We start from the raw sequence: 25,557 nt of genomic DNA, 5'->3' as shown, positions 1-25,557 counted from the left end.
TTGGCCGATTATACTGTTATTGGCCGCATGTCATGAGTAGCAATGCCTTGAAATAGGGCCAACAGGTATCGGCCGATACCTTATATCGTTACTCACATGTCCCTATAGCCTACAATAAACACATCATTACAGCATCCACTTTCGTGGAAAACTGTCATTTGATAACTGCGGCTAAACTAATTAAATTTGTAAAATCATTTTTCCCATTGAAATGGCATAAATCCCTTCCAGCTCCACTGAAAGGTGCTCATTTAGTCTACATGGAAGTGTCTGGGTGAGAGTTGTTGCCTATAGCAGCTCTTTGAGATTTTGTATTTGGACTATTAAAATGCGTGTACATTCCAAAAACTTTTGCCGCAATTTTTCAAATTTGGGGTGGTTTTAAGGGCGTTCAAACGTATTAATTGCATTAACACAAAATGTGTAAATGGCTACTTTTTTTTTTTCTGGAGAGCTCAGTATTGTTCATTCAGTAATTTTACAAATTTGACATGTCATCATCATTGCTCTCCTTTTTTTATTCATTTATTTATTTTGTATGTGGTTGAGTATGTGTATGTATGTGTGTGCGTGCGTGCGTGCGTAAATGGCTACATGTCAACATGTCATTTTACCACACACGAGCTGGGAGTGCAAAAGTCACCAGGTATCAAGGGAGGTACGAGCGCGTTTGAAGAGCAAAATGTAAGCGAGGGTTTACTTTTATTTTTTCTATTGCTGAATATTGTATTTACGTGTACATTTCTGATTGCTGAGTGTAAATGCTTCTCTGTTTTTATCCGATTACATTCCATTTAAAGACATTGTGACGGGAGGCCTGGGGGCCAGCGGGGCAAAGGTGCGGGCCATCGGCGTCCACTCGGGTTAACTGGGCTGGGAGTAGCGGGCGACAAGGGAGGCCATCTTGGCCCACAATGACCAACCGGTGGATCGATGCACTAAAAGGCAAAGGCAAAAGGTCACGCTGCTCTGTGGCAGCTCAGGGAGTCGCTGTGACAGCCACCAGGAAGAAAAGGGAAAAGGCAAGGAAGGGGGGGGGGGGGATTGGATGGATAGGGGGAGGTTTAACACCTTCTATAGCTTGAGACCATAAACAGAAACACTCACATAGATTTAGAAGACAACATCATTTGTTTTGCCCTAGAGCTCCCCCCGCAGTTGAAAAGTTATTTAATTCATGCAAAAGCATGAGCAATTGTTGGGTTGGATATCTTGTGGTCATCTACCGCCATGGATCATCATCATCATCATTATTATTATTATTATTATTATTATTATTATTATTATTTCATTGAACTATATAGAGCCAACTAATGTACTATTTATTTAAATACTCAATTCAAATCTATTGGGGTCGGAGGTCACCCGGGAGCATACTTGTCAAAAAACTTCAAATGCTAAATAGCAACAATAGCACCAACAGAAGTTGTCCTGCATGTTCCCCTGGTACAATCAACCACAAAAGTAACTAATCCAGGGTCACCATGTTAAAAACAGACATGTAACCCTTCCTGTTACATCCTCCAAATTATTTTGAAGCTGTTATTGTCAGCTCAGATAACTACATATTGTTCCTGAAAAGCGCCGGAGGGATTATTTGCACCTTGCAAGGATGAAAGCCTCCTCGCAAAGGCTGCACCGACTCAGGGATCAGTCTGGGTGATAGGATTTGTGTGGACGTCTGCTTTGAATATCATTTTTCAAGTGGCGTGCCGCGGCCTGAGAAAGCAGAGTACCTGCGCCATTAAGAAAAAAAAAAAAAAGACAATATTCCTGCTGATAATCAATTTTTATGTATGTGACAATTTTTTTTTAATAAAATGGAAAGTGGACCATACTCAGCAGTGATGCCAATTATTAAATTGTGCAAATTTGCTATGAAAAAAACAGAAGCTGGAAAAATGCTGACATCATTCTTACGACAACTGTTTCCATCCTCCCTCTCTCAAAACCATCTTTTATGGTTTATAATGATTTCTAACTAACGGTTGTAGGTTATACTCAATTAGCTAGTGATGAAGTTGTAAACATTACGTAGTTGTGTAATTTAAGATATAGATATAGATAGCACTAGGGATTGTGAAGGCTCTGGGCAGATTAAATGGGCACGGCAACACAGTGAGGCTGAAATATGATTAGCCGAAAGAGTTAGCAATAGAGCTAGCTAGATGCAGCTACATACAGCTAGTCAAATGAAAAGAATAGCTTGTTGGAATAAATTCATATGACTTAAGAATACAATTAGGTCAGTGTTTGTGATCGTTTTGGCCAGCAGACATCACAAACTGAGTTGCGAGATGCCACCACAGATAAATTTGATGAGTGCCAGATTGAGGGAGCAAAGGAGCTCCCACACCACCACCGCCGCCCCCATTTTATCCTCCCAAGCCCCGCTGTGCATTCAAATTGGTCTGCTCAATTTGACAAGCCACTGTAGAGAAATTCTTCAGGATTAGGTGGCGTGATGTTGTTTATTTATGCGAGATCTTTTCACTGCGCTGTCGGCGGTGACAAAACTCCTCTCGGGGTGGGAAAGAGCTGACCCTTTTTATGATGCGCTCATCCTTCATCTTGGCCGCACTGGAGACTCGACTAATGCGCGTGTGCATGTGGCGATTCCTGAATGCCTTCAAATATAATCTTGAAGGGCAGCGTTATTAATACACTTGGCCTCTTTTGTGCTAAACCTCGACACATTCAAATGCAAAAAGCCTGCTCGTCAAAATAACGCCATAAATAAGCTGAGACTTTGACTCTGGAGTTTAATTCCTTCCGTGGGCAAAATGAAATGAAATGAATCCGTTCCAGTCCCTCCTTGCTTGTGTTCTCATTTTGTACTGCCCCGTTCAACAAATGGCGACTGTGGCTCTCCTTGCCCACATGTGAGGGCATCACAGCACTTTAATTACTCCTTTTTTTTTCATGTCACTGCGTCATTAAATCTGTTCCTGTTCACACAAAACAAGCAGTTTTGTTGCCATAGTGTACTGTACATAATGTGAATCAAATGCTGAACTTAAAGTCAAGTGGTGCACTGTACACTTCTAGCATTTATACATATGTGTTATAGGCTGTTAACCCCCTGAGGTTATCTTAAAGGAAAGTTTGTCACTTTTTTTTACTCGCGACTGCCACCTCTGGCCCAAAGCGTAACTGCAGCATCCCAACTGTGGAAAATTAGCAGCTCATGCGTGCAGTGTCGTACGCTAGCTAACACCACAGGCTAATGCTAGCACAGCGCCACATGTCCGCTACTCCGTGGGGACGCGCATGATGTGCTCACCCTCCACCCCTCCCCTCCCCAAAGAAACTGTGGAGTGTGCGGACAAACGGAAGATAAAAGCTGATAGGTGCCGTCAGTGTAAAACAGTCAGGCTGTTAGTACTCATCTGGGCATTGGTGGAGCATCCATGATGTGGAAAATTTTTTAGTATTACCTTTTTAAACGGCACAATGCACCTTTAACTACAATGTGACCCATGATGAAGACACGTTTGACACCCCTGCCTTAGAGACTTCCAATTCAATTTGAAATACATTCTTTTTCTGGGTATTGCCTAAAAAGAAAGATGACCAGAACGCTCCTCTTTCGTCCCCTGAGGAGCGAGTCGTGCACACGGGATGCGGCTATTACTTATTATCAAAAAGTGCTTGTTTGTTGATAATAAGGGCCAGGGATGGAAATCTCAGCGAAAGGGAGAAGGTGAAGGAGGCGGGGGCGGGGTGGGGGGGATGATACCTGAGGAAGCAACGGTGGAATCCTCCCATTGCTTAGCCAAGCGTTTTCTTTGCGAGGCAGAGGACGGCTTAGCCCAGAAATAGCAAAAGATAGGACACAGTGTTATTAAGCACGGTTAGAAGGGTGAAATAAGATAACGAAGAGCAAATGTGCTAGCTGTGCAATCCAGGCCAGGGAACGGGGACATTTGCTTGTAGGCTCTTGTAAACATGAAGGCAATATCATGGCCGCCAATGGAGCGCGTTTGAGTCATGTCAGTATTTTATCTGGGCGCGGGCGAGGTCACTTGGCAACGTCGTGCCCAGAGGGAAAGTCGCACCCGCCACACATAAATTTCCATCTCGCGCTCAACGTGGAACATAACTCAGGTGGGGAGAAAGTTCACGGCGCGCATAAATTTGGGGTCAAATGTTACAATTGCGATGCGGCGCTGCCGTGCTTGCCCTTATCAGCCTGCTGCTGCCGCTGCCGCCGCCGCCCTCTGCGGGCGGGCCTTGTTTGTTTTATCTGCTACCACTCAGCTATTTGAGTTTGACACGAGGTTCATGACCACCTCAATTTGCCTCGCCGCTATCTGATGATTCCGTCGCTCACCCTGCCGCTTAACGTATTCAGCGCAGAGAGGCGATACGTGTCAGAGACAAAGCTCACGTCCAATCTGAGTAGTGCTAAGGTCCCCCCCCCCCCAACCACACCCCCGCCCTTGAAGTGATGAATGTACGCGAGCTGTATGTAAAAACTCAAAAAACACGCCTCATTAGAGTTGCATGTACAGTGCTACCTTGACTTGCGCTTTCGGTCAGTGACAAAGCTTGTTTGAATGTTTTTGTTTTGATGAAAAATAGCACTTGAATTAAAAAATATTAAGGATGTACGGATACGTTTTTTTGCCGTATTCATGTGTTGGATGTGTGCTTTTAAGGGACATGGCCAAGTGACTCCAGCTCAAGGTGGTTTACCATGTAGTGTTTGCGTCTGCTCCATGCTCCTTATAAGACTACGAAGGCCAATAAAGACTGAAAATTTCCCTTCACTTGAGCGTTTGGTGCATCTTCACCCTGGAGAACCCAAGAACCCTTTTCTTCTTTGGAAAATTATGAATTATACATTAAATGACTGCTATAAGTTCACTGAACACCAAAATATAGTTTTTTTCAATTTTAACCCTTTTTTTTTAAACTAGCTCAGAGTTGCTAATTTATCAAAATATATATATAAAACATAATCCTAGGCATTCTGCAACATGATATGAAATAGATGAACAAAAAAAAACACAATTTTACCATCTGATGGTTTGCTGAGAAGATGGTTTTGTTTGGATTGATTTCCAGCTCAACAAAACAGCATGTTGCCAGCCATCTTGTCACCACCACTCTGGCTCATGGAAGTGCAATATTCATCCACTAGATGGCCCCATGCAGGGGTCAGAAGTGGCACTCTGGACTTTTGAAGTTAAATTTGTAAAAAAAGAAAGAAAAGGTCTATGTTATTTGAGTAGCAGAATTTATAGGGGCCAAATTTGACCCCGTGGGTTCGCCAGGGTTTTAAGCTTGCTCACAACATCGACCAAGCGACGGCTCATACTGGAAAAACACTCAACGCATAAGACAAGGCACCACAGTAGAATGGATGCTCAAAAGGGTTAGCCGGAGGTAACGGAGGTCCGCCTTTCCCGTTCTGTGCCAATATTCCGGGCGATGGCAAGAAGTGAAGTGGCGCCTCGGAGACGGAGAGGACAGGGGAAGACAAATTGAGAGAGCGAAATAAATATCTATTTAAAAATAGCCTCTCAGCGCGGAGAGATTTGAAGATATTATCCTCAAAGGCTGCTGTGAGTGAGGCCGCGAGACGGGAAGGGCTGTCGACGGTGAAATATGGAAGGTGCGTATATTCCCTGACAGCCTTCGGCTTTTCCTGATAGCGCCTCCGCCACAAGCTCGCTGCAGTGATCCATAGACCCTTTGTGGAGACTTGTGCCGTAAATGCTGAGAGCGAGATGCTGAAGATCCACCGATGCCCCCCCCCCCCAACCCCACCCTCCGCATCATACAGAGTGGGGGGATTTTTCTGCCTCTGACACATAAGGGCAGCGGCGAAGGGACGAGCAGACCGACTCGTCCTTGTCCCTTTTCAATTTGACAAGGCAAAGCAGCCTTGGGGGACTTTCAGGTCTATTTTCAAATTGACCATTTATAATCAGTTTTCTAAAAGGAGAAAGCGTTGTTGTGGAAGGTGGAGGGTCGGCGGGAGGGCGATAATACGGCAGCATGTTGTCACAAGCATCAGCAGGTAAGACAAATGAAAAACAGATAGTCGCTGCATAAAAGCACAGTGGGGAACTGACCTCTTCAGAAAGGAAAAGGGGAAATGAAAGGAAATGTATAACCTCAAGCGGATAAATATGCACAGACTTGTAGAATGATGTACCACCTCACAGTGAACCCACACGGGCACAGTAAGTTGGCTTCAATTTGACAAGGAAGCTTTTTTTTTTATTTTTATGCTGCACGCATCAACACCTGCAAGGTCACGCCGATTTACACACCATTTGGGGCATCTCAACGGAAGATTTGGAAGAGAGCAAGCGCTGAGCTTGTGCCAATTGTCTGCTGCATTTAAGGGTTAAATCAGAGATGGATAACTTAAATGATAGAGGGGGGACACCATTTTTTATCAGTGCTACCGGTGGGGGGGGCGGGGTCATATGAACAGTTGACCACACACTTCCTAACCAGATGTATGACAAAAAATGTAATTAACAACCAGTGCAAAGTGCTCTCTTGCATAAAAAGATTTAATTCAAGGACGGCGCATAACTGCGAACCAGCAGAACTCATTTTGTGTGTGTTTTTTTTAATCAACTCACTCGAAATTTTAATAGCATTGGGGTAATATGTTTGACCTGCATGTCATTCCAAATCCGCAACAAATAATTACGCATCATTTTGCAGAATAGGGCAGCAAAAGACCACAGCTAAACCATGTCTGCCATCTAGTGGTGAATGGTCATATTACAACTTAGAATGATACAATGGAAGTCCTTCTATTCACGAGGTATAGGGACCAGACATGCCTGCGAATAGACAAAATCCACCTATAATTGATGACCATTGAAATAAATTGGGGCAGTGGTTCTTAACCCGGGTTCAGCGGAGGTCAAGACACACACTAGACTCGTATGATTCGTGAATCGCGAGTATTTGTAGGCCCTGACCCATTTTGGAACTGATTATCCTCAGACCACAGGAACGTCTGATTAATCCTAAAATAATTTAGGGTTTGTCATCCTGATTATCTTGTTGTGTACCAAGCATTAGAAAACTTGCATGTTTTGCTCACCCACATACAAAATAAAAATAATTGAAAAATAATAATAATAATTTAAAAAGAGAGAGCAATGATGATGACATGTCAAATCGGTAAAATTACCGAATGAACAAAACTGAGCTCTCCAGAAAAAAAGAAAAGAAAAAAGAAAACTTGCATTGTTGCCTCCATTTTCCCGATTTGATCAAAAACATAATCCTTTAATCTAAATGTGATAATTGTGGGCGCTCCCTCCATGTGATGTATAACCCCCACCCCCGAATTAAGCCATAAAGCGGGCAGCCATCAAACGGCACGTGCAGCGACTCATTGACATTCGCTCTACTTTTGCTTATGTAGCCACGGCGAGCCGGGCGGGGCCTTTCGCCGCGGATGAGAGGCCGCGGGCCGCTTTGCATAACGCCGCTCGATTTGGGGAGCGCCGCTTGAGCGGCTGCTCAGCGGCCCGTGGCCCGCTGGCATTTTGAGCAGAGGACGTTGGGGCGGAGATTGCCTCAGGTGTCAGAGTGGCTTGGAAGGCGGCAGCTTGAGGTCGTTTGTCCGGCGCATTGATTCCATCGTGAATGCCCCCTCCAACATGCCACCTTTCATTCTCTCGAAGCATTGATCCAAGACCCTTCCACAATGCACGTGCCGCACGGGGGAATTGGGAGCCCGGGTGTCAATGTGGCACGGCTTTTAAACAAGCAGATTTTCAATCAGGGCGCCACATAGCACTATACAAAATAGACATTGTTCTTAGAGGTCATTTGGAGTAACCCATTTAGTTATTGGGGGGAGTTTATAAATGTGAGAGTGTAGGAATTGACCGTAAGTCAATACAAGTGAAAGGCCGATATACTGGGTGTGTTGATGGGGTCCGTGGGCCGGGGTCCTCACTCCTACATGGGTTCCCTAAATGCTCACTGAGGCAGATTTCCCATGCCTTTTAGCATGTCACCCTGGCTATGAATCACCATTACAGCGCTTTTTTTCTTTTCTTACCTGGCCACCTCAAAGGCTTTTTCATTACAGTAAGAGGAAGGCATGGTGAGAATGAGAGCGGGGCTGTGTTTGTAGAAAGGAGGGTCGGGGGAGTCAGGTTGAGTGGGTTAATTACAATAACAATGGGGGCGGCCCAAAAAAAAAAGAGAAAAGGTATGCCATGGCAGGGGTTGAGCCGCTCTCATTTGTTTCAATAAGGTAAATTGATTCCTCTGTCCTCTGGTGCCATTTGCATCGCATCCATTTAGCATTTGTCGGCCCACTCTCCTCCCACGCTTTGACACCTGCGCGCACACCCCACACACGTGTGGAGGACACGGCAGTCTTATGAAATGACAAACATTTTCATTGGCAATATGGAGACTGGTTATTACAGTTAAGCTAACACAAGTACACGTCATGAGTGCAAAGTGGCTCAAGTCATAAGCTTTTGTTGGGAGCGTGTTACCGTATTGTCATATGAACAATCGTTGTGGTGACTTGTGAAGAGGGTCTTCTGCCCAGATTTAGTCATAACTGTTTTAATTTACTTATTTCCTCAGTAGAACTTTTATCTGTGTTTGAAGTCAATGTGTATTGAATGATGTCTGTAGGGCCTCCTCTATTTTCATAACAATACAGACGCTCCCCTACTTACGAACATTCGAGTTACGAACAACGGTACATACGAACATTTCTGCGCGTACAGTATGTCGAAAAATGTAAAATAAATAAATAATTAAAATTGCGCGTAGTGCTTCTTTCCGCCGCTAATACCGACGATTGGCGCTGTGAGAGCTCATTGGAGGCTGAGCAACGTGGCGAGGAGGAGGAGGAAGAAACGCCGGTCCCCATGAAGCAGGAAATAACTTTTGAAGCCGATTCCAGCGACGACGAAGAATCTCTCATGATATAAAATCCTCCTCTTCCTCCTCCTCCATCATCTCCTTAAGCATCGAGTACATCTTCCAAAAGTAAGTTAAACTTCATTTTATTTATCTTATTACGTACATGTACATACTGTGTGTGTGTCTTTCGCTCTCTCTCTCTAACATACGTAGTACAGTACAGTACTGTACGTATTCTCTCCATTTTATTAAAAGTTTTTTTCAGTACAAACCAAACTTAAACATACTTATATAAACCTTCAATATACTTATATAGGCTTTAAACATAAATTATAATACAAGATATAGCACTGAAGCAACTTACGAACAAATTCACCGTCCGGAACGTAACTCGTTCGTAAGGTGGGGAGCGTCTGTAGACCATTTGTCTGTGTTTGAAGTCAATGAGTATTGAATGATGTCTATAAAAGTCTTATCTCATGTCTGGTGAACTCCGGGTGGGCTTGGGGGTTTTGTGGTACCACCCTTCAAGATAGTATAAGAATATTGTGAGTCCGCTGTAATTTCGCACTTGCGAGAGGCTGCAGCTATTGTCTGGGAACTCGCTTGTGCCCGGAATATTCTGTAGAAATAAAAGCTTTGAAGTGACTGTTCATCGATCTCCAGCCTGGATAACCAACATTCTCACTACCCGAAAGAAAACGAACACGTGGAGGAAAAGATCCTTGATTTTCTTCAACACTTGCCTTTGTAAGTGAAAATTGTTAAGTGAAATAATAAACAACGTGCAACGTATGAAAGAACTGTTAGCTAGCATTAGCAGGCTGTAGCATGGTCTCTAAATCTTCGTTTTGCTCTCTCTTCTTAACTTGCAGGAACTAGAAAAAATGGGCCAATTGACACACTTGTGACATCACTTCCGGTGAATAGCACCCAATATAGACGCCGCCCTTATTCGAGCTAAAATTTTGCTGTAAAAGTGCAATAAATGCTCTATTTTTTAGCTTTTAGCCATCTTTCTTAAATAATTACTACAATCGCGCCATACATTTGACTCACACCAAAAATTTTTTTGCAAGAATGTTGAGCCTTTAGTATAATCAAAACATGGCATTCTGGTTAATATTGCATTGACGGAATAAGAAATCAATTTCCCCTTTAAGACTTATATGTTACTTTCCTCCCAGTCTGAGAAAAATGCTTCTGTGCCTGCCTCCCTGCCACGGACACACTAGGAGGTGCGAACGCGTTAAACTCCCTGCATGGAAGCCCCATCATCAGTTAGTGCCACCGTAGATAGCAACAGCCGTCAGGCAGATGAGTGACGAGCAGGCACGTTACCCGGGCACCCGCATGATAATCGTCCTGCGGGCTTAACACAAGCAGGCCGGCGCATTTCGACTGCACAATCAACATGCTAGCATGTAAGCTGTCAAACGGGGTTAGCGACAGTTGACATGAGGCTGTGACTGTTAATTGACCATTAACTGGACCTCATTTGCAAATAAGGGCCATGTGTCATTCCGGTGTGCCACAAGATGGCGCTGTTGGTGTCGCATTAACCTTTTATTATTATTTTTATTTTTTTATTTTTTGTAAGCCTGATGGTGGCATAAAGTACCCATAAAATGTACGGTCAAAGCTATTTATTATATTCTTATATATATATTTTAGTTGTTTTTTATTTGCTTTGCTGCCTGTGATTGTTAAACACTTTAAAAAACTGGGTTTAACAAAGTGAGAGGGACCTAACATGATGAAAGGAGGAATGAGGAAAATGATCTACCTAAAAGAAGATCAGATTTCTGAAAACAAGTAAAATACAATAAAATCTAACTGGTAAGAAGAAATATGTTGACAGATGCAAAACAAGCAGGCTGTTTCACAGCGAGCAAATATTGCACCCAAGTTTACATTTGAGAAGTTATAGCAGCAAAACTCTTCTTTTGCTACGAGAGGCATTGAAATGCACCCAGCGTTTCCCCAGCTGACATGAACTCTGGCTGATCTGCTCTTTGTAATCTGGAGTTCTTGGCATGAACAAAAATCGCCTGCACATATGAAGAAAACAGTTATAAAAAACAACAACAGCTTTATTGCTTGTGTTGCTCTCCACAAGTGGAGCGCTGGCTGCCTAAAATAAATAATTGTTAAGCTTGTTGCACAACAATCAGCCTATTCCTATGAAACAAATGTATATTCTAAATCCATCCGCAACAGACGAAAATCCACCATCTCGAGAGACCGAATATAGTTTGGGTGTCCAAACTACGGCCCTTCCATTTTTGGGGGGTGTTAGATATTATTAACATTTTTAATACTTCATTTCATATATTAACCATTGTTAACATTTTAATTCTTTATATTAACCTTGTCGAAATGTTTTGTGGACGTGGATAGCAAGTAGTGTTGAACTCAGTATAATTTGACCTTAAGCTGGGACATATTATTTGGTCTAGAAGTTCCTTCTCTGTGGGAAAACACATTTGGTCCTTGAGAACAGAATCTGTTTCGAACACGCACCCCTGACTCTGTTTTCGCCATCGCTCATGGAAAAGTACCCAGAGAGTATGTTTTGTCTACAAATGAAAGAGAGGCGGTCGGTTTTAACTATAAGAAGCCATTTTACACGCGGAAGAGGCACATTCGGCGCTCTGAATTCCACCTGTTAAGTGATGAATTGGAGACTGTCACGATGTCCAGAGATCTCTGTTAGATAAAATAATTTTTGCAAAGGTGTTTTTTCTTACATTAAATCTGTCTTCAAGTTTTGGGACACGCAAAGAGGACAAATAATTGTATTCCTCTTTCAGACCACACCAACCGAGACCAAGATATTTTCAAAACTAGCGAGTATCGAGATCGAGAGAAGACCAAGACTTTTGCATGGCGACACAGAGACAAGACCGAGACTGTATATGTCGAAGAAAAATTACGGGGGGAAAAAACCCTGATCAAAATTACCAATATATTTTTTTCATTACTTTTGCAACAAAAACAAATGTTTCTGTTGTTGTTGTTTTTTTGTTTTATTAATTTTTTAAATCTGTCTTCAAGTTTTGGAACACGCAAAGAGGACAAATATTTTTTATTCTTCTTCAGGGGGCCCACAACATATACTGTATTCAAAACAGCATTTGGTCCCCACCATTACTATTATTTTCTTTTTAAAGGAGGACATGAAAATTGTGAGTGCCAAAGTTGGCGGGTTGTTATGCTAATGATATGCGAAGACGCAAAGAAACTGGAAACTAATTTATTAACTGAAAGAGTAAGAAAATTCGTCTTCATTAAGGTGAATATAGCTAATAAGCAAAAACGGTTCCCTCCCCTTTCTGGTGCTTGTCAAGGGCCAATTAACGATCCTAAAAATGGTCAATTTAATAGAGATTTCTATTGGTTTTCATTTTAGAGATAAACATAATACAGGGCCGGATTTTTTCTAGTCGGTCACAGGGCTGCTGACCACCACAAAATTTGCTTATCACATCTTAACAGTAAGCTATGATGTAGATTTTTTTTTACATATAAAAAATGTATAAATAATGTAAAATTTGTTGCTTAGATTAATTTTGCCATTTTTAATCATTTAAAGGCACTTGGAAGAAATAAAGTGGACACCCTGGTATAAGTGTCTTTGAGATAAGAGGCCCCATTTTTCTGTTTACAGTTTATGTGGAGAGCAAATGGGTGTTTTTAAACAGTACAATAATGTAGAAATGATACAACCTGCTGACATTGTCAGCTCGCCGGTTCACTTACACAACGTTGACAGCAGAGGGCAGTGTTTCACGTCTCAGATCAGCCCACTCAATAGCGCCAGATAAAAACGACACCGCCAGTGTCGTTTTTACTCAGTTCTCGTTTGATCACGGCACTATTGTGAGAATTTTGAAACCGAGATACCGCAATCTTTACAATAGCCTTACATTCCGAATAAAAATCTGTCAAATTCAATTTCTCGGTCATCTAACAAAAACTGTTCTATAGCAGGAATTCACGGTTTCATTTGGTAAATATGTTATGCCCGACAATTAGTGTAAACATCAGCGAAAAGCTCTACAAGGGATAAGGGACTCCCCGCAAATGCGAACTAGTTTATGTTTAGCAAACACTTAAGCGGCCCACACCTGCAGTACTCGGCATAATACCGGCGGAGGTCCCCTTGACTCGTTCCAGACAATTAGCGCTCTCCCCCGGATCAACAGTTGGCGGCGTCGGGAGCAGAGGGCCCTCCCACTGCGGGCGGGCGGGCGCGTGAGAAAGCACTTCTGATTTCTATTAAGTGCTGCAGATTAAAAAGACGTCTCGTAGGTCGGGTCGGTCTGGTGTTCATTTGAATGCATTAGCGGGGTCCGAGGCAAGATAATTCTCTCATTAGCGCCACTCAAACCCTGAGTGACAACACGGGTGAGAAGGGGAGCATGTCGTACAACACTTAGAGTTAATTAGGCCAATGCTTCTCGGCTCCTTGAGCCGCCGCCGCCGCATTCCCCAATTTGGACAACGGACACCATGGCTCCGACCACAATAATCCAGTCATTTCCTCCGTCATTCACAAATTCATATATTTGCCATTTTTATTCTGTGACAGTTATCCCTGCTTCAAAACTCACCTAATCCAGGTGTTGTCGCAAAAGGCCTGTCTAACTCTTTGACTGCCAAAAACGTTAAATAACGTTTAGTAAAATCCTATGGAGGATTGCCAAAGACGTTAAAAGACGTTTTTTTTTAAACAGAGGTGAAACTAACCATTTTCTATTGTTGATTACTGAAAAACGGAATAAGGTAGAAACAAACCTTTTTTTTCTGATGAAAGATGAGAGGTCAATCTTTCGTTTGGTAGTATGTGTGTTTCCATAGTCCAAACACATAATTTTCTGTGGACCTTGAACGATCAGTCAAAATGCTTAAATCGGCTGGCACTGGCGACATCCCGTTTCTGAAAACGTCTGGCAGTCAAAGAGCTAATAGGAAAATAGTCCATCGTTTTGTGTGTGCGTTTGTGCCTTTATTTTTGCTACTTTGTGGGGCCCATACACGCATGTTTTTTCTGGTTTAACTACCATTGTGGGGACCAACTTGAAATTGTATGGACATTTTTGAGGGTCAAGACTTGGTTTTAGAGTTTAGGTTTGAATTGGGTTATGGTTGAGGTTAGGGTAAGGAATGGGGGTAGGCAATCTTTTTTTGATGGTTGGGGTTAGGGGGAGGTGCTAGGAAATGCATTATGTCATTGAGATGTCCCCACGATGATACAAAGACAAGTGTGTGTGTAAGTTCTGGTGTATCCCTTTCACATTCTGTTTGGTGCTCTTTTATAAAAGATGCTGAAAGTTTGTCCAGTTGTCCCCAATGTTTGTTTATTACATTATTTAAGGACCGGTGTAATAGTACACCTGTAACTTTCAGGTGGGGGGTCAATTATGTAACAAAATTGTATCCTGGCTGGCTCGCCAATATTAGTATATTATACTAATCCCCCCACTATTGTATACACGTGAAAAATGAATGATTGATGCCCCCACCTATAAAAATACTGATTTGAATGCCAAAAAATGCGCGCCGTATGTGTGTGTATGCACACGTGGCAAAGAATCTCCGTAACTTCCGCTTACAGTCTAGTCTGCCCAATTTCAAAGTTAGCTCCTCCCCAATAAAGCTCGTCTCTCAGTGGAGGTGTATCACTTCAACCTTCCTAACTGCCTAACTGTCTCTTGGGGTAAAATAATAGTTAAAAAGCACTTCATTTGCCCCAAAAGATGCCGGCCCACCGGGCACATGCCCTGAATGCCAGATGGCCAGTCCAGGTGACAGGCTGTCACTCATTCCTACATCATTTTGCGAAAATAACTGGAAAGAAGTCAACTGTGATTATTCGGGGGATTCCTGTCGATGGTGACAATAGTGGTACAAATGTTGTTTTCCAAACCAAACTATTCCATATGGTGGCTTTAATGCATGTTGGACAAAACACAGTTGAGAACAAGAATGGCGAGCTTGGCACATTCCTACCTGTGTTCTTGACATTATCACAAAAAGATAAGACGTCGCTCCCAAGCTCGTTTGCTGAGGAGATTTGAAGCAGATGATTTTTTTTTTTGGGCCAACATTGTATGTGAATATTGGGAGCACAAGGTTATGAACAAGTCATTAGTCGCTCGGATTCCGCCCTGATAACTACAAAAAACCCGCAGATTCTATTCTTGTGAAGGCCCTATAAATTGTCTCTTTTCCCTTTTTCGGGCTCCGATTCACTCGCGCTTCCTGTGTCATTGTTCCCACGAGACCGTGTGCTCGGCTCATTTGCCAACACACACAGGTGGTGGGCGATGTGCACACACCTTGAATACAAATTCCTGCACCTCCCTCGGCCAAACTTGAATATTCTAGGGGGCTTTCAATTTTTCAGGCAGGTCCGCGAACCCTCCCGCCTCTCCTCAGTGGTGCCATCACGGTCAAGAATGTCGTTAGTCGGGGTCATCGGCAATCCCAAAGAGGTTGAAAAAGGAAACTATTTGAGTTGCCTTTCTACTGTCATAATTCCATTTCCTGTCTTCCACGCAGAACCCCGCTTCCCCCCCCCCCCCCACCCCAACCCACCCACTCTGTCTGTAAGCATTTTTCATAACTCTGATGTCACGCTTGCGACATCCAAACACGGCTCGGAAGACTTGGAATAGGAGAGCAAACATTTCCGTGTTCTTTTTGCGCTGGCGTGAATTCTCCGCAAAGTAGGTCAATGGGATTGTCAAAGTTTTCTTTCTTTCTTTCCTCCACTCAATAGCAAATGAGCAATTGGATTGAGATTTGGGGAAGGGAGTGGCCGCCGTTTTTTCATCTTGAAATGGAACCAACAATCTAATTAGAGATTCCTAATGGGAATATGCAAATGAGGCTAATCGGTAAATAGAAAAAGGTAATTATTTGCCACAAGTTGGCACGTTGGAGAGAGAGAGAGAGAGAGAGCGAGAGAGAAAAATGGGAATTTTGAGTTCACAATTGCCTGCTAAATTATTAATCTAATTTAGAATAACTCAATAAATCCTGAATATTTTCTAACGCTTGTCCAATACAAATGGCCCCGTCTTAGTAATTTGCCGGAATGTTCCTTGGGGTAAATCTCCGCCTGCAGTGGGTGTGATTGAATGTTACAATTAAATGTACTAATTCATTGTCAAAAGCAACTTATCTGCGTGCGTGATATATCTGGCGCTTAATTGGAAAGCACATTTCGAAATGCTTTCCTCTTTGACTCTAATCACAATGAATTGGCTCCAAGTAATGAATTGAAGTGCGATATTTGAAGTTTGGCCGCAGGAGCGAATGATTTCAATGCTAATTGATATTTCCCTACGAGTGCCAATCGTTAAACGTGACGATGGTGAAGACAAGTGGACGCGTGTTTACGAAAGGAGCAATCCTCCTCCTCAGACTCCCAACAGGGCCTCGGATATTCAAATGCGCGCTTCAACTTTGTAGCCCGCAGGAGCCCACAAAGAAGTTGGATTATTCATGGCTCCACAATAGCGTGCCGTTCATCATAAGACAAAGGAGAATCTCACCGGCTTTGACGTAGATGGAGAGGGGCCACGGGGGTGTTATTATTCACACGTGTGCAGGAAAAGAGAATGCGCAGCCAAATGGTTGCCACCGTGCCACATGCTTATGAATGCAAATAAAGTCTCTCCGCAGTGAATATAAATGACATTTTCTCCCGAGTGGGAGCATGAATATTAACTGTTGTACACCTATGATGCATGGTGCTACTTATTGCTACACTGACAAGATGCGTTCCATTAAAGGTCACTGAAAAACAGCACTCCTTCGACTTAGCCATTCCTAATAATTTGCGATAAGAAGCAGCCTTGATGAGCTCTCTTTGATTTAAAAAAAATGTAAACCAATGAAACATTTAACAGTTTGAAGATTTAGTGATGTTTTCCCCCCATATAGCTACCACTAAAGCAGTGATTCTCAAAATGTTCTATGTGGGCCCCCTCTAGTGGTAAGGGAAGGAATCATTGTCTAAGTACAGTTCAGTTCTATTTAACTCCCAAACCTAATGTGGATGAAACAAATGAACACACGGAAGACATTGACATCATTTGAGGTGCGCAGCTTTGTATTTCGAGATGATCCGTGCGTACTCCAGTCCAGAGTGGTATATTGTTCGCCTCCTCTCAGCATCTGAAAAGTCCACGTGGAACAATCCAAAGCGAAGATCAAATCCGTCGGCCCACTCGAAGTTGTCCAAAAGTGACCAGGCAAAGTATCCACGGACATCGACGCCGTCTTCTGCGATAGCTGCACGGAAGAGAGACACATAAGGTTCTGCCTGGTTACCCAAAAAACATCGCTCATGGTACCTTTTTCCACTTCCTGGATGGTTTCCTTGTAAAACTTGCCACGCTGAGCATCCTCCATCACCAATGGCCCCGCCTGACAGAAGCCATTTTCTGTGATGTAGACCAATGGGTTGCCAAATGTGTCCTGAAAGGTGAAACCCAAACATGGTTTGAGTGACTTCTAAATTTAAAATTACTAAAAAAGGTCTATTTTATTTTTTTATTTAAAAAGAACTATGCTTAAAGATCATTAAAATGTACTTCTAAGTATTGGCAAAAAACAGTTGTCAACTATGTAAAGCCAGGTTGTCGGCATCTGTTGAATGTAATAAAGTACCACGTAATCTAACCTAGTTACTTTTAAAATCAAGTAATCAGTTACTTTTAAAGTCAGACATGCACAGTAAAGGCCACAGGTAAAACCCACACAAAAAAAGTATTGTAATTGCCAATAGCTGCCACAAGATGGCAAAAACTTTTTTTTCTGCAAGATAAAGCCATGACCTGACTAAATAAAGCTCCTACCCATAATTTAACATATGTTCTAAGCACCAAGATGCCACTAGATGGCGCCAAAGCAATAATATAATTTTATTACAGGGCCATATCGCCCAGTCCTACCTTGATGTAGTTGAGGAGCTTTCGCAAGCCACACGGCACGACAGCCAACCAAGATGAGCCACAAATGCTCCAATTAGGATCCAAGACTTCCTCCGTGTCCCGGTCCTGCTTCATGCTCATCCGCCGCTCGCCAACGCATCCATGCTTGACCTTCCGGGATGTGTAATAGTTCAGGGCAAAGAAGTCGGCTGTGCCTAACGGGGACGGCTCGTCCTCAGAGAAGACAGGAAGTCTCGGGCCGCCGTCGTAGCCCAACTTCCTGCTCTGAGCATCGATGGCCGCCCTCATCACGTCCGGATAATCCCCGGTGACGTAGAGCGGCCACGCGAACCATCCCAAGGTGAACGCCAGGGAACGGTCCGAGGCAGCGACATCGGCGGCGTGCTCGGGACGCAACGGTTCGAACCAGTCGCTGTTGATGGCCAGGGACACCACACCACCCTACGGAAAGCCCTTTGAACATTTTTTTTGTATGTCCTTGACATCCACAGGAACTAGCTTCTTTGTCCTTACTCATAACAACAATAATATCGATCATTCACTCCACCAACTTTTCATACGCACCTGCGTTGACCTGTAGAGCGAGTTGTAGCTGTGCCAAGCCATGACGTGGGCACGCAACATGTTGTGACCCACCGCGTAGGCCGCGGTTCCCGCTTCTTTCAGGCCCGGCGCGTGGATGCCGTCCTCGTGGCCTAGCTTGGCGCACACGTACGGCTCGTTGATGGTGAGCCAGAGTTTGACGCGGTCCCCGAAAGTTTGGAAACAAAAACGAGCGTAGCCGTCAAACAGGGCGGCGATGGCGGACGATTTCCAGCCTCCGCGCTCCTGCAGGGCCTGAGGCAGGTCGAAGTGGTAGAGCGTGACCATAGGGGACACGTCACATGACAGTAAATCATCAATCAGCTTGTTGTAGTACTGGACACCTACGGAAAGACCACATGGCGGCTAGTAAAACTATGGCCTGGCTGATTCATTTTAGCCATTATTAAAATAATCAGAATCAGATGGAGTTTTGCCATTTAAATGCTGGTAATTCTTATTTTGTCATGAAACAGTCAATGTTGTTCAAAATCAGTCATGCTGAACAATGTCATCGCACTGTTCGTCCACTACATGGTGCTCTGACTCCATTCAATCCAATAACAATCTCTCGAGACAATGGTTGTCCAGTTCTCAGTGTTTGTATTAATTCATTATATGTTTTAAATTAATTGGCCGTCGGAATATCAGAACTGCCATATGCCTTGAAAAACTCTAAATATAAAATATATGAAATTAATGTATGATATCTCGGATCTTTTTTTAGTACCTTTTTGGTTCACGTGTCCTGTGGTCCCATCAGCAAGGAGGCGGGCCCAGGAGAAAGACAGGCGGTAATGGGTCAGTCCAAGTTGCTGGATGCAATGCAGGTCTTTTTCCCATAATTCATAGCTGTTGCAGGCCACGTCACCAGTCTGTGCCCCGCACACTCGGCTCTCGTCATGACAAAATGTGTCCCAGATGCTCTGACCCTTGCCGTCTGCCTGCCAACCCCCTAAAACAAACCAACATTGTGAAATCCCCTGATGAATGGTTTGTACTTTATCCTTCCGGTTCCTATTTTCTTCTGATTTTACTGTTACTTATGAAAGAACTTTATATAATTAATTAACAAAAAAATTATAACACCTTGTAATTGTGTTCCCATTTCAATGTCTTTAAAGTTATAGAATTTAGTTTTAAAAACTGGGGGAAACACTGGTACGTTTTAACTGGGAAAAATCGATAATAGTTTGTTTTATGTATTATGACTATATTGTCTGTCTGTTTTATTTTCTTTTAAGTAGTTTTTAAAATTATTTTTAAATAAAGATTAATTTAAAAAAAAAATCGGATGTAATGAGAGTTTGCGTATCTACCTTCAATTTGATACGCCGCAGTCGCAGCTCCCCATGCAAAGTCGGGTGGAAACATGTTTATGCAGGTCGGACTGTGGTTGCTCGAATGTTTATTATTGACTTTAGTTGTAGTTATTCTGTCTTTATGCACAAAGCGGGCAGCCAAAAGCGTGAAGCAAACAACCCGGAAGTGTTATACAGTGTGACGTTTGGAACGCAGTATTTCCGAGGATCAATACTTATGTTCCTTTCTTTTGTCATACATGGCATAGTTATAGAATTACAATATGACAGTAGTATAAAATACTGTCACCACTGTAAATAACCGGGGGGGGGGGGGCGTTTTTTTAATGTTCTAAAGGATGAATAATAATATTTTACGTGTGTCTGTGAAGGCAGCACATGGTGGCTGGTGGGGGCGTTTTTCTTGCGTTTTGAAGTCCGAGCAATACGTTTGCCTACGGTTTAAAAATACTGAATTGTTTAAATGTTATTAAAACACAATGTAATGTGGTCAATTTGTACGTCTTCTCTTTCAAAAGTAAAGTAAATTGTGTCATTGTGGATCGAAATCAATGGCTTTTCCTTGCATTGACAAAGTTGTGCCACAAGATGGTACTAAAGTCAAGAAAGTGACGCCTAGTTTAATAGAGTAAATAAACAGCGCTGTCGTTTTTATGTTTAAAATTACTGGAGATAATGTAATGCTGCTATCCATCCATCCATCCATCCATCCATTTTCTTAACCGCTTAGTCTGCTAAAAAAAAAATTCATTCAGTAAAAATTTGTATGATTGATTTGTTTTCCAAACTGTTGGTATGTTTGGCCTTTCTAAATGCATTGGAGAAAGTAACGTGTCCTGTCCACGTTTATGTTTTAGCACTAGATGGCGCTAAAGTAAAACAATTTTGAAATGCCTTGCTGGGATCACCAGCACCAACTAAGTCATGAAGGATAGGCGCAATTAGAATAAGTAAACGTTATAAATAAATAAAAAACCTAAACATTAATAGCAGTAAGAGGGGCAATGTCAGTGGAGTCAAGCAGGATACTAAAATAACCCCATTGTGGCTCTGCTCTTTGGTTTCCACTGTGCCATGTGTGGTAGTTATAGAAGCTGGGTAATGAATACCTGTGTGCTCTTCTCCTGGGAAAGCATCAGCCACTGTCAGAAGGGGTTGAAAGTGCCACCTCAAAAAATATTTGGCTCAATGACTGAGGCAGTGTTTTCTTTGAAAGTATATTAAAGGATCACCCTAGGCTTATGCACAGTTTGAAAATTAACACTGCGCTTAAATGTAAGAAGAAGAAAAAATACATTAGAAATTAAAATATGTCATTCACTGTGCTTCTCTTCTTGGAATCGTTAACTTGACATATACCCACTGAGAGGTTCAATCAGCAGTGCAGTATGATGATGTGACCCCGCGACTACTCAGGGAATGATGGTTTTTCCTAATGATTTTTGTCAACAAGGTGTAGAAAGTCTCTGTGTTGCGCTGCATGCTGATCTCAAAAGCAAAGGCTGGCCGGCCAAGTCACGAGAGGGAGGCGACGGAATAACTCCACTCGTAACCAGTCTCGGGTTTGCGGATTAAGAAATCTAATTGAGAGCGATCCGCAGCCAAATGTTTACAGAAAACAGCTGCTTAAATAGGCACTTAGAAGGAATTAGAATAACATTTTTGGGTTGGCAAGCCAGGCAGCAACACAGGCAATGTCTTTGTTTTGGGAGTGTTGGTTGAAAGCCCCCCGGCTGGGGACAGACGGGAGCCAAGAACAATGTGGCTCGCTTACTTTCCCTTGCCAGCGTTCTACCTGACCCCAGTGTCTTGTTTAGTGTCATTCACACTATGCAAAAGAGCACCACATGACCCTTTGTGCCTCTCTCTTCGCTCTTGAACTCTCTTTGAATGGGGATGCACTGAAGTGAAAAAAAAAAAAAAAAACGAATGCTGCATTTTGATCAGTTTGTGATGATTAACATAAAAACGCTACTCCAATCATTTATTTTCTCTCTTCTGCTTGTTGCAGTGCACTTGCATCGGGGCCAGGTGGGGGCAGTGACTGACCAGAGCCAGCAGGTATAGCTCCACCTACAGGTCAGACACACTTATTTAGGATTAGGGATGTTTTTATCCAGTTTTTTCTGGAGTAGTCACCTATACCGCTATACCATTAGTACCTTTGACATTTAAAAAAAAGGATAATGTTGTCCTTAAAATTGCATGAAATTAGTGGCCATTTTCTAGTCTCTGATTGTAACGTTCACTACGGCCGCCATGACAATAAGGCCGCGGGTATCGTCCTAATACTGACATATGGTATTGGTGCTCGCTCATCCCTATTTAGGATTATTTGGATACTTTCATGCAAGAGATAACAATACATCACAATATCAATACTTGATGCTTGGATACTGTATTGTGAACTAACGATACATTTTTGTTTCGTAATGTTTCATGGTCTATTTAGGTTTTCATTTTGACCCAATGAATTCCGCTGTCTCTGGTAAAGTACACTAAAAGTCTCACCGAGTACTTCTAATCGTGTCTCAATCGGCCCTGCGATTGCATTTCCAACATGCTGGAGCAGACGTTTGAGCGCAAAAACAAACTAGCCGCTGTCCCATGAAGGGCATGTAGCTGGCAAATTCCTGGCCCGCTCTTTGAACACATGTGACAAGCAGCACTTTGACTCCTGGGCCAAACCGGGCCGATCAAACAGCTCTGTTTGGGCTTTGCCTAAAGGGGGAGACAACCAGGTTACTCTTATGGAGGTGAGGGAGGGGTGGTGGGAGGCTGACATGAGGGGAATATTTAGCGAGGAAATCTCCACATGCAGCGAGCGCACATACGGCAACCCTCGTGCGCACATGCAGCCTAAAGTCATATGAAAACAAACCACAGCATATGATTGCCTTGAGAGAAAAGTCATCGGCTATTAAGCATTTCCAGTGGCTAAAAATAAAGCAGAAACCCAGGAAAGTTAATTTTGAACCAGTGATCCCACTTGTAACATGAGGATGTGGCTGAGCTATGCGCTCGCCGCTCTCAATGTCAACTATTCATGATATTCACTGGCGCAGTAGGGGTCAAAGTTCAAGAACGCCTTATGAATTTGCCATGAACAAACTGGTCTTTAAAGAAATATTTCCAGGATGAAACTCAGTCTTTCGGGGGTTTGTCTACCTTTCCAGAGGGGGGGTCATAAACATTTGCATTCCTGCGCTTGGCGTGTTAATGGAGATTAACCCGAATTTGAGCCTGCGTGTCAGCCAGCAATTCAGGTGGCTCATACCTCGCATACCTGCACTATTGTGAGCTTGCTCTTGGAGCGATGAGGTTTCCAAAAAAAACAAAACAACAGTCTTGATATTCCAACACTTCTCTTTCATGAGTTCTCTGACACCCACTCACTGTTTTGAATGCAAGAAATACAAAGCAATCATCTTATCTCAAAGCTTACAAGAGGGTCAAGCTGACATTTGACCAACTGCACGTCGGAGGGCGTTTTATGCCATTCTCCTCATTAAAATAAAAAAATATATATATCTTGGATTTCTGAAGAAAAAAGACCACATCAGGCCGATTGAGTTTGCCTTTTAGTTATTGTTCTCTTCTAGTGTATTTGTGTTATTATTATTATTATTCGTGTGCTTACAGCAACTCAACTTTGATTTAAAAGTTTTACATGCGCAAATACTCTCGTGCTTCAATGGACGCACGTAAGCGTCAAGTGCATAAAGGCTGTAGTCCAGGACTCAGGAGCATGTTTTTCTTTAAGACCCCCCCTTTCTTTTTTTCTTGACTCGTGCCTGGTATGCAAACATAAATATAGCAGCAACGTGTTCGCACCGGGAGCAACATATCTCAAAATGTTACGTCAGACGTCACTTACTGCGCGCGTCGTTTCGGTGCGGGAGCTGAGCTGAGTCAACACACCCCTCCACCCCCCCCCCCCCCCCATCTCCCACGCCCCCTCCGCACTGTCACACGCACGCACCCACTCGCACACCCACCAGCACAGGCACCAAGCGGAGGGAAAAGAGACGCGATCACTTTGTGTCCATTCAGTGCCCAAAACAAGCGGAATTTGGGGAGAGATGACGTGGGGCGGCTGGGGCGCGACTGGACTGCTTCTGTTCGCTGTTTGGGTCAAGGTAAGGTTCGGAAGAGCACAGTTGTGAAGGTCTAGTCGTGACGAATTACTTTGAACAAGTACAGTAGATGTGTATGTGCTGCTGTTATGAAAATGTTCAATGGTAGACAGCTGATTATTGTACTATATAGCTATGAGATGATCATTATTATGTCATGTATTTATATGTAAACTTCATGCGAAACTGAACTGAAAATATAGAGTAAGTTAGCTTTATTTATAAAGTGCTTTTCACAGGCAGAAGTCACAAAGCGCTTCACAAAAAGAGGGCAGCCTCATACTAAACAGTATAAAATACAATGCCATAAAACAGAAATAAATATTTATACTGTGTATATAGACAAAAACGAGGCAAAAACAAAGTGGCATATGTAAAATACAGTAAGATATAATAAAATGCAATAAAAGTCTATTAATTCTGGAAAGCCTGATTATAATAACAACTAACTTGTTTTGATTGTATACCTTGCCTTTAAAGTATTCATTGAGATTTAGAAATTTTGATTTATCCCTGTGTAGCAAATGAGAGATAAAAGGCATTTTTTACTTATTGTACAGCTCTGTTGATCCAATCAATTACAATAAAGTTTGATAATTGGCCCCTAATATAAATACAAAATCACAACAGAAATGTAGTGCTCATGTTGCTGAATGTCTAGAAAAAAAAAGTGCATCACCGTTCCATCTGACCTTTTCTACGCGCCTTACCCCCAGGAAAGCCGTGAATATGATCAGACAGAGCGCGTGTCATCCTAATCAGCGGCGTGTGTGAAGTCAGCGCTCACTCATCGCCACTCCATCGCATGTTATCTCTTCTAGATGGCCCGCACACTGCGCGGCCAGATTTGTAGAACCGAAACGGACGGCACTGCAGGTGCTGAGGGCGTTTCATGGTGGTCCGCCCTTGACTTAGTTTAATCCGTGAACATCGGACATGAAGGCCGTCATCGCCTTTACACAGCTTGGGTGCATAGTTTTATCTTTTTGTCCCAAGAAAAAGCTGCAGACTTTTACCTTGATGTTCAATAATTAGCCCTAGGTAGTCACTGGCGAGAGCCCACCCTATCGTGGCTTTCTGCTCACCACGCATACCACCACCCGCACGCTCCATTCCTTCAGTTTTATGAACCACCTGGTTGTGAAAGTTCCCTCTACTTTTGGTCAATCGTCTTTCAATGTTCCGTCTCAAACAACTGGAACAATCTGCAGCAAAGAATAAAAATCACCCCAATGAGTCGAATATCACCTGAAAATAGTTTGCTTTCATTTTGCTTTGTTTTGACTCTGTTGTCTGCTACCAGGTCAGAACTGCCAATGAGAATCTCTTAATTGCTTTATCTGGATAAATAAAGGTTTTAAAAAATATGTTTATAGCCTAAGGGTTATAACAGCTTGTCCCTTTGATAGTACCCTTCAAAGGATCACTATATTTTCCAGCTTGGGAATGCCCCATGAGTCGGTCCAAACATGAGCTCAGAGCCCACTAATCAGTCACACGTGAGTGTAGCTTGCACCTTGACAGGTCAGGACCGACCCCCTCCTTTTGTAACCTTTTTTTGTGACAGTGGCGGCAAGCGAGCTTCTCGCTGAGGTGGCGTCCAAAAAATGACAAAAATGTGCGCAAGGGTTAGGTAGCATGAATCAGCACATTTGCAGGCACCGCAGTGAC

General features: G+C 42.9%; 2 protein-coding genes across 2 annotated transcripts in view; one reads left to right on the top strand and one right to left on the bottom strand.

The window, feature by feature from the left end:
• Positions 1-15,501: 15,501 nt before the first annotated feature.
• Positions 15,502-19,899, bottom strand: gba3 (glucosidase, beta, acid 3). The gene is made up of 6 exons (XM_077544883.1): positions 19,748-19,899; positions 19,159-19,383; positions 18,411-18,772; positions 17,847-18,287; positions 17,247-17,370; positions 15,502-17,184 (listed from the first exon to the last, which is right to left on the bottom strand). The coding sequence occupies exons 1-6, from the start codon at positions 19,800-19,802 to the stop codon at positions 16,982-16,984; spliced, it is 1,410 nt and encodes a 469-aa protein (XP_077401009.1). The 5' UTR covers positions 19,803-19,899; the 3' UTR covers positions 15,502-16,981.
• Positions 19,900-23,752: 3,853 nt separating this feature from the next.
• Positions 23,753-25,557, top strand: part of adamtsl3 (ADAMTS-like 3) — a 46,442-nt gene continuing 44,637 nt past the window's right edge. The window contains exon 1 of the mRNA XM_077544875.1: positions 23,753-23,889. Within this exon, the coding sequence (XP_077401001.1) occupies positions 23,833-23,889 (57 nt within the window). The 5' untranslated portion in view covers positions 23,753-23,832. The remainder of the gene's footprint in view (positions 23,890-25,557) is intronic.

This window comes from Vanacampus margaritifer, chromosome 15 (assembly GCF_051991255.1).
Source record: "Vanacampus margaritifer isolate UIUO_Vmar chromosome 15, RoL_Vmar_1.0, whole genome shotgun sequence".
In the NCBI taxonomy this organism is placed as follows: domain Eukaryota; kingdom Metazoa; phylum Chordata; class Actinopteri; order Syngnathiformes; family Syngnathidae; genus Vanacampus; species Vanacampus margaritifer.
This window is presented reverse-complemented; position numbering and strand designations above follow the sequence as displayed.